The sequence below is a fragment of the Varroa destructor genome, unplaced genomic scaffold (genome assembly GCF_002443255.2).
Source record: "Varroa destructor unplaced genomic scaffold, Vdes_3.0 BEIS01000005.1, whole genome shotgun sequence".
NCBI classification, from domain to species: domain Eukaryota; kingdom Metazoa; phylum Arthropoda; class Arachnida; order Mesostigmata; family Varroidae; genus Varroa; species Varroa destructor.
The window spans coordinates 27,408,549-27,416,946 of record NW_019211458.1 but is presented as its reverse complement, the minus strand read 5'-3'; the positions used below and the strand labels follow the sequence as shown (position 1 = coordinate 27,416,946).

General features: G+C 39.1%; 1 protein-coding gene across 12 annotated transcripts; it reads right to left on the bottom strand.

Annotated features, from left to right (window-relative positions):
* Nucleotides 1-1,159: 1,159 nt before the first annotated feature.
* LOC111252146 (acyl-coenzyme A thioesterase 13-like) lies at nt 1,160-7,717 on the bottom strand. 12 transcript variants are annotated; one of them, XR_002674128.2, is made up of 6 exons: nt 7,577-7,717; nt 6,269-6,440; nt 4,788-4,850; nt 3,435-4,360; nt 2,939-3,184; nt 2,384-2,524 (listed from the first exon to the last, which is right to left on the bottom strand). XR_002674128.2 is itself a non-coding variant. In XM_022809661.2 (5 exons), the coding sequence occupies exons 1-5, from the start codon at nt 7,702-7,704 to the stop codon at nt 1,704-1,706; spliced, it is 723 nt and encodes a 240-aa protein (XP_022665396.1). In that variant the 5' UTR covers nt 7,705-7,711; the 3' UTR covers nt 1,160-1,703. The 12 variants fall into 12 exon arrangements, 6 of the variants coding, with proteins under 6 accessions (XP_022665396.1, XP_086846457.1, XP_086846458.1 ...); XM_022809661.2 differs by lacking the exons at nt 2,939-3,184; nt 3,435-4,360 and adding an exon at nt 1,160-1,881 and having other exon boundaries at nt 2,343-2,524; nt 7,577-7,711; XM_086990331.1 differs by lacking the exons at nt 2,939-3,184; nt 3,435-4,360; nt 7,577-7,717 and adding exons at nt 1,160-1,881; nt 6,757-7,570 and having other exon boundaries at nt 2,343-2,524.
* Between the last annotated feature and the right edge of the window lie 681 nt (nt 7,718-8,398).

Genomic DNA, 8,398 nt, shown 5'->3' with positions numbered 1-8,398 from the left:
CGAACAACGCGGCAAGGCCAAAACTGATTGGTAGATTTCTTATTATCCCGTAATGATGATAGTGACGCCGATGCCGCTGATATTGATGCGCGCAACTTCGATCCTCCTCCGCTGGTACTGCAATCGTCCTTTTTTTAGACATTTCGCGTTCAAAGGAAGATCCATCTTCAGTTTGACTCATTCTAGGTAAAAGATGCTTAGGAATCGGGAAGTCTGACTATAACCATTGTTATATGCCCGTACGAATTATTTTCGTAGCGGAGAACGTTTTTGCTACCTTTTGCCTAGGCCGATAATATAGGTAAAGTGATGTTGTGAAAGCGCTATTGTTCTGCGAGAAATGATCTTTGTGACTTACTAGCATTTTGGGATCTCTGTATTTCTGTATCTACAAATCATTCTCATCATTGGCATTCTTCCGATCTATATATTTGTGAATCACTATAGCGCATCAGTAACAGTTATATTATTCGGTGGTGTTTAAGCACTCAGTCGTCTAGTTAAGATAGAATCATGAGTTGTCGACTACGACACTCTACGTTTCGTGTACAGTTAATATTTTGGTGTTTGATCTGAAGATCTGCAGGATATTTAGGTTAGTTATAGTTGTCTCAGATTTTGTATAGGAGACGGAATCGAAGGATTTCGGATAAGGTTGAATTAATTAGCGGAAGTAGTAGCTGAACTTGCGGACTGATATTTTTATATATTTACTACGCTCGTTTGATATTCAACAGTTTCCTCGGGAGCCTGCAGACTTCGCAATAAATTGTCCAGCGTTCTGTTATGAATACCAAATAGGGCCAAATCTTCTTTTCCTTTTTGAAGGTTTTCCGCATTATCTTGGCTACAAAATTTTTTGGCTATACTCCTGGCGCATAAATAGTAGATTATTCTTTTTTCAGCTTTAAAATTCAGTTGCCTACTCCACACTACAGATAACAGTATACATTTTGGACAAGTAAGGAATTTTTCGTATTCGATTTCAACATACGTGGCTAAAGATTTTGTAAATATAATAGAAAAATCTAATAGGTCTTTATGGCAATTCATAACATCTTTATGTTATTCAAGTACTTGAAAGTTCAGGGGTATCCAGCAAAAATCTACCCGTGCCCTTGTAGAAAAAGGTAACAGGAGATAAAAAAAAACAACAACATTTTTACGACTTCGCCAAGACCGACATCATGATGGATGGCATAATAACAGTTTATTTCATTAAGCCTTATTTAACAGTTCCTGCAAAAGTAAATGTTTTACTTAACTTCATGCAATTATGAAATTTTTATCAAAGAAACTCTTCTCTACTCTAAAATGATATTTCTGTTTTTAAAGTTTCACACAGTTTTATTCATACGGGAGGTTTTATATCGCAAACGCAGCAGAAACTGAACTATTATATACTTTATTTTAGCGTCTTTTGTATTTTGAATCGCTGAACTGCAGTACAACTGAACTTTTTACATTTATTCAATTTAATCTGGAGATATAGAGATTAGGAGGCCAAAAATCAATTTCACAAAAAGTTGTAGCTTATTCTAGATAGTTTTTATAGGAACCTTCCTGCGACTACTCACTCCATAGAGAATTACGCAGATAGCTTTGGCAGCTTATAAAAATGATATCTTACATCGCTAAGTTATTTATTACACCAGACACTTAGACATGCATATTGAGCACACAATGTTAATACACATGATTTCCTAAAACTTATTTCCATAGTAGTCGACGTTCTGTTGTAAAAACTTCGTATGTTTTCCCGTAATGATGAGTTTGCTCTGTTTGCGAATGTCAACGGTAAGGTAGGCCAATGTCTGGCCCACTTTAAGGGTAGTCGCATCTATTGTTATTAGATCACCTTCTTTTGCAGGACCTATGAAACTACACAAAAGTAATAATAACAATATAAAATGTTTGTCAAAGAAGTCTTTTCGCTTATGTGCGGTCTGATGATAATAATAATAATCCTACGTTTTTTATGGTTCTTTTATATTGGCTGTGTCATTTAAACTACACGTCTGTATGGTGATAAACAATCTATACTTCGGCAATAATCAGATGTGCTTCCTAGTAAATCCCGGCCGTTTTATCACATTGCAATTCTACACTTATTCATGGCAAATAAAAACATTCCGTACTTAATAAAACTGTATCATAGTAACTGTATCATATATATAGTATACATTACGGAGATAGATTAATAGTAGATGGACTGGTCGAGCTGAAACTTGAATTCCCCTTAGTTATAATAGTAAAAAGTTGGCGACAATAGTGGATCAAAATAAGTTTTTTTATTACAGATCTAACTAGGTAGCGATCGAGCCTTAAAGGTGCCTGCTTACCTGACACTCAAATCAACGCTCACAGATCGGACATTTCGCTGTGTTAGCAGAGCAAAGGTAGAAACAGAATCAACCAGGGTGGCTGATAGACCTCCGTGCAACGTTCGCGCTACATTCAAATGCGGGCGCGTTACGAGAAGTTCTGCAACGCAGCGTCCATCAGAGGCTGATTTTAGCTCGAGCTGAAAATCAGTAGAAACAAGCTCGAATAGAATAGGATCAAATCTTTGATGAGATATTTTCATCCAGTCACAAATAGCCACTCAAGGATGAGCATTTTGTTTAATGCATCAACTTCTTATGTGGAAATATCTCCGTTGTCTGCAAAGCAGTCAATTTTTTTGCAGTCATTATATAGCACATTAGTTTAACTGTTTACATAATTTTTTCGACATCTTATCAATTACTTATTTTTCAGTTCTAGCATTAAGTATTACTGATACTTAACGCTAGAACTGAAAAAAAAGTAGTGCTCTTATAACCATAAATTAGACAGTTTATAGAAGTGCCAACTCGATCGAGCAATTCAAAAGAGAAGAAGAATTCAAAAACAATGAAATTTTTATTTGAAAAACACTTATTTATTTTCAACGCACTTTGTCTCTGCGCCGTCAGGACAACTTCCAGAAAAGTGAGCAGGTGGTGTTCGCCTTACGACAAAACTCAGCGATTCTTCCATTTGGCGAACAAGAAATGATTATGGCATATTTGAAATACTAACGATACAGAAGTTCTGATAAGGCGCTGTCGAAGAGGTTAAGCATCAACCTAAAGGCATGGGTCGTTCCTCGTCGAAGAGGTTAAGCATCAACCTAAAGGTATGGGTCGTTCCTTGACTAAACCTACAATCGTTTCCGCCGCAATTACAGGATCTTTATCAATTAGCTGTGCTGTTTCACCCAGTTTAAGATATCACACTGAACGATCTTCATCGATTCAATCAATTATATCGAAAAACTTCAACGAATGAAGCTTTTCGATATAATTGATTGTAAACATTGAACATTATGTACTGTTCCGTTAGAGGTAATACATAATTGCTTAGAAAACTTAGAAACATTTCTAGCAATCGAAGTACAATAGGAGACGTACATAGTTATCCAACTTATGCACAACATTTGGAATTGAGCATTTTGAGCAAAAATGTTTACTTCGACGTTCTTATCTTCATAGATGGATCTTTATCACTTTTCCTCTTAGACCTTCCGCTAGCCCACCTTCGGGGACAATCATTCCCTCATACTTTTTGCTAGCTTCATTTAATTGCATACAACTATTGTATAATTCTTCAAATGACCACACGGCGACATGTCGACTTTTGCCCTGTCGAGCAAATAGAAACTCTCTTCCACCCATTTCACAGTCATAGCCAAGTTCGGCACGGTAAATTGGTTTATCAGCGGATAACTTCGGCAATCCTTCAAGGCAGTAGCACTCGTGCCGCATTAATAACACGCCAAAAACGACAGCCCAGTGGCTAGAACGACCATTCTTTCTGCACGGCTCGTGATTAGCATCAGCGTCGTATGGAACGAGAAACAGTTTGCCCTTGATAAGATCGGAGACCATAGTTTTTTTGGACGGAAACGCTATTACAGTAGATGGTTTTTCAACAAACTTGACACATAACTTCTTCATATTGCGAATATCAAACATCTCTCCGAGAGCCGTAAAACCCTGCTCATGGGCCCAGGCGAAAATTTCGTCGACGCTCGTTTTACGGCCGAGAGCGATTGCAATCATAGCCAATGCAACAAGCCCACATTGCGGACCGTCCTGGATGATCGCTTCAATGTCAAAGTATTTCACGATGGCTATCGGGTATTCCCGGCTCAGATAAGCCCAGCGACGCGTTACAGCTGTAACGGGATCCTGTGGCGTGCTGCTGGAAGAGACTATATTTCGGGTTGCGGTTAACGCTGTAAAGGGTATATAAGGCCCCGGTGGGACCTGTGGCGGTGGGCCTGCAGGTGGAGCTGACATCGTGACAGCGCCCCCTACGAAATGCACACGTCAGACTGAAACAGAATAACACAACCGGCAACGTTTTTCACTATATATGGTCACATATTGGAGGAAAGAACATAAACTGAGCTACCAAATTACAAGCATACACCTGATTTAGTTGGGTTCTATCGCCAGACTTCATTTTACTCTGCAATCTAGATAACGTTGGATATATTAATTCACTTGGTTTACACGGTTTTACACGGTTCGTGTCACAAGTTCGCAAGCTAACCCACTCAAGTAAATAAGCTACACTTGTCGGAATGATACAAAAAAGACAGCTTTATAGCATTTTATAGACAACCCTCATCATGTAGCGCTTTGTAAGTAAGGTAACAGAAGCCAAACACTGCGAACCGTGTCATGATATAATGATTGCTTTGGTTCGCTTGTGTCCTGTTACCGTCTGTGTTTGAGGTACTGCGTATATGTACTTACATTAGTAAGAACTGCGTTAAAGTTCTTCTCTCGTATCTGAGCTTGCAAAAGTTGCCGTAGACCCTGCAGGCAAAATGGAGCACCTGCCATTATTAGACCTGTGTACAAGTCTTCCCAATAAATATGTCCACGAAATACTCAACGTACTGAAGATAGAAGAAACGTTATTAAATTGCCCGGCACACTATCTGATAGAGTCAGTAATCCTCCGAACAGCTGATTCTCACCCTTTCTCTATGGATGTAAACAACAATTCATTAATTCATCGGCGCGGTACAAATTTGAGGAGATAGATCTTTTGTTCCAGTTAATGTAAATGCGAATTGATTTGTCAGTAATCGTATATGTAAAAAGCCGGGTTAAAAAACTATACGACGAAGTTTCGAATGATGCATAGGATGCACCCATATTAAGTTCAACACGCATCAGAGGGGGCAGCTTGCAGAATATTAGTTAATCTTAAAAACCCTGACCTGTTTCAAATCTCAAAGTACTGCCAAAGCAATCATCAACGCAAGTCAACTCAAAAAAACCAATATGCAGACATGCTTTACCATTTCTCATAATTACTAGCGTTGTATTCACTGGGACCGATAAGTGCGCGGATAAGCCAACAGATAAATAGCCTCAGATAACGAATCTATGAAAGACAAACGTATGAAACTATTTGCGATAGTACTCTTGTATGTATAGTAAACATTTCGTATATGATAACTTATTATTACTAATGTCGAATAATTAGACACTGGCAAGTACTACATCGGACACTGAGTACTTTCGATGCGTGTACTCAGTCTGTTATTTTATTGTCTGAGAAAATGCCTCGTGCTTGCTTTGCGGTTTGCCCCGAAGCGCAACTCTCGCTTGACTTTAATATGTACATATATACGTACATAACTGTAAAACGTCGATCATTTCATGGCGAAGCAACGTTGTGTCGATTTCCTTATTGTATTTTGAAAATTAAAGCAGGCTTCACTACTTTACGTGCGATTGAGTATCTAAGCGAATATATGACTTTTTTTTATTTACCTAAATGCAGTAGCGTCGAGTGTCCGCTTATTTTTTCCCCGACTGTCTCATGGTTCCCCGGCAGTGCTCGCTAAGCGGCGAGTTACTCACGAACTATATCCCGTACTTATTGCTTAACACTATTTGGTTTATGATGTTATAATTATATAATAATAATTTTTACTTTTTGGAAGAACTGATGTTTCTAGATAATGAATATGTTCTCCTCTGTTTGAGTTGTGTGACCAATGATAAATTATGTTAAGCTATTTATCCGTGTAAGGAAAAGGAAATGTCCTATTACACAATGAGCACGTATTCATCTGAAAAACAAGCCAGATTTTACCAGCTGACGGTACCTAGACAGGCAATGTTAAACAGAAACACCGAGCTATATACACCATATGATCATTGAACTCCTTTGTCACAGCATCCGCGTTAGCTATCTACATATATAAGATATTACTCACTCCTTTCATTCGCATGAGTAAAAGAGGCAGGTACTCGACGTCTATCACACTGCGCGTAGGTCTGAACATGTACCTGTTATTTTCAGATACCTCAATTCTCATATTCAATGGTAAAGCATTCTGCTGGGGTCGTCTGTTTGAAGACCCCCCGGTCCCAAAAATCGAATCCAAACTGAAATCATAAACCGTGCGCTTCGGAACATCAGCTAAATATAAGAAAAACAATGTATGCAAAACTTGCAAAAACTATCTTCTGTCTTACCTCGTAAACAATAAATGAATACCTCTAAAAGGGGCTGTGTTCCAGCCTCTAATGTAACTTAATTAATGTAATCGGCATTTTTCATATTTATATAAAATTAGTTGTCACGAGGAGCATTAGGTGCTTATTATGTGTCTACGTGGATTTGAACATTTACTAATAACAATTCAGAATTTTCTGAAAAGTTAATTAATGAATGCTTTTGAAGACAATCGACCAGCCCCACCTGTGTACCAAAAAGTATTATCGGAGAAATTCGGGCGTCTGTTCATTACGCACGCTATACCTTAAGATAAAACAATTAAACTTGAATGTGTTTGTTTAAGTAAGATTTTTTTTGTTGTTAATACGGCAATAAATAATTTGCATTTGACACCCGATTTGCGTATTCATTCACAACAGAGAGTGTTAATTTTAGAGGCAAATTAGCCCTCGGCTGAATTATCGTCTTTCTAATCTACTTTTTCGAACAGGCGAAACACATCAAATGCCCAAATCCTGTTAGAAAAATCGATTTTCCATTAGTCTTTTACAGTACCATATGCTTTTCTAGTATTACTCTTTCTGAGATTAGCAGAGCATTAAAAGGCATATAGTAGTCAATTTCAAGCATCATAACTATCACAAGCAAATGTTGAACATGTCTGACAGCCGTCAAGTTCTGACGTTAGGAATAAAGAGTTCTGCCATATAACTTCACATTTGTTCAGATCACTAATTCCTAATTAGGAAACCACTCAACTAAGAAAAATATCAGTTTAGATTTTGAGCACAATAGCCATATATTCAACGCATTCAAGCGAGTTCTATAAACAATGGACACATTTCCTGAACAATCAAAGAACCAGTGCTGTCTACGGAAGAAAAATTTCCGAGACATAAACATTTGCGAACGGCAGTCTTAAGCAAGCTTCTGTTATGTCCGCGCTGTTCCACAATCGAACTTCCAGCTAACTATACGATAACAATAGCGCTTAGCTGAGATTCTTGAATCGAACGTCTCTAACTCTCCGGAACGTTAGTTTTCCGGAACATCCACTGCTTACCTGTTTTTTCTGCTCAAAGTCAAACTTTTTCGCATACATCCTACGAAAATAACAGATCTTTTCCCATGTACATTTACTATTGCGCCATTCTTTTTGAATTTATCTTTTACTTCATTCTCGGTGTACATAGGTTGGCGGTGCACAGCACACGATTCCCTTCACCGCAATAATTCTCAGAACGTCGACCCGTTCCTAGGGGGTCGAGCGGAGCCAAAAGAGAGGAGAGCCGTAGAGACCTTCGCCAGGGGGGCGCAGTGTTTCTCGTGTGGTGTTCGTTCCGTACTATCGCACGCCACACGTCGTCGTGGCCTCAGAGGTGATGGGATGGTCGTTTGCTAGCTCCTTCGATAAGCCCAGTGCAGCGGTTGCAGCAGCAGGCGCAGATGCGAACGGCACCCAGAGTACAGTAGCAGCGTTAGCAGTAGCTGGAAAGTTTGGCAGCAAAACATAAAGATATAGGCGAATAGGCAGCCCAGCAGCAAGTGCTGCCTCTATATGCTGGCTGTGTCCGGTCCTCCGTTCGTGCAGCCGTGGGTCTGAGCGTTTTGTGTGTGTACGATCATTCTGTCGAAAGGGAAATAACAGTGGCACCAGCGGCGCTGGGTCCTTTTTCCCGCTTTCACTGGCTGTTTCCCGTCGTATTTACTGAGAGGATCACACAAGAGGCGGTGGTGTTCTGTGTTGTCGTAGTTGTTTAGAAGTGTACGTAGAGTAGAGAAATATTACTTTTACAGTTCTGTCACTGTGACTGTAGTAACAATTAGAACAAGAACAACGCCAACAACTGAGATTGATTGGTAGAATTACAAATAGAATTCTGAA

What these genes read in the sequence shown, in the direction of transcription:
- LOC111252146 (XM_086990330.1), bottom strand. Translation starts at nt 4,325, where the DNA reads ATGTCAGCTCCACCTGCAGGCCCACCGCCACAGGTCCCACCGGGGCCT.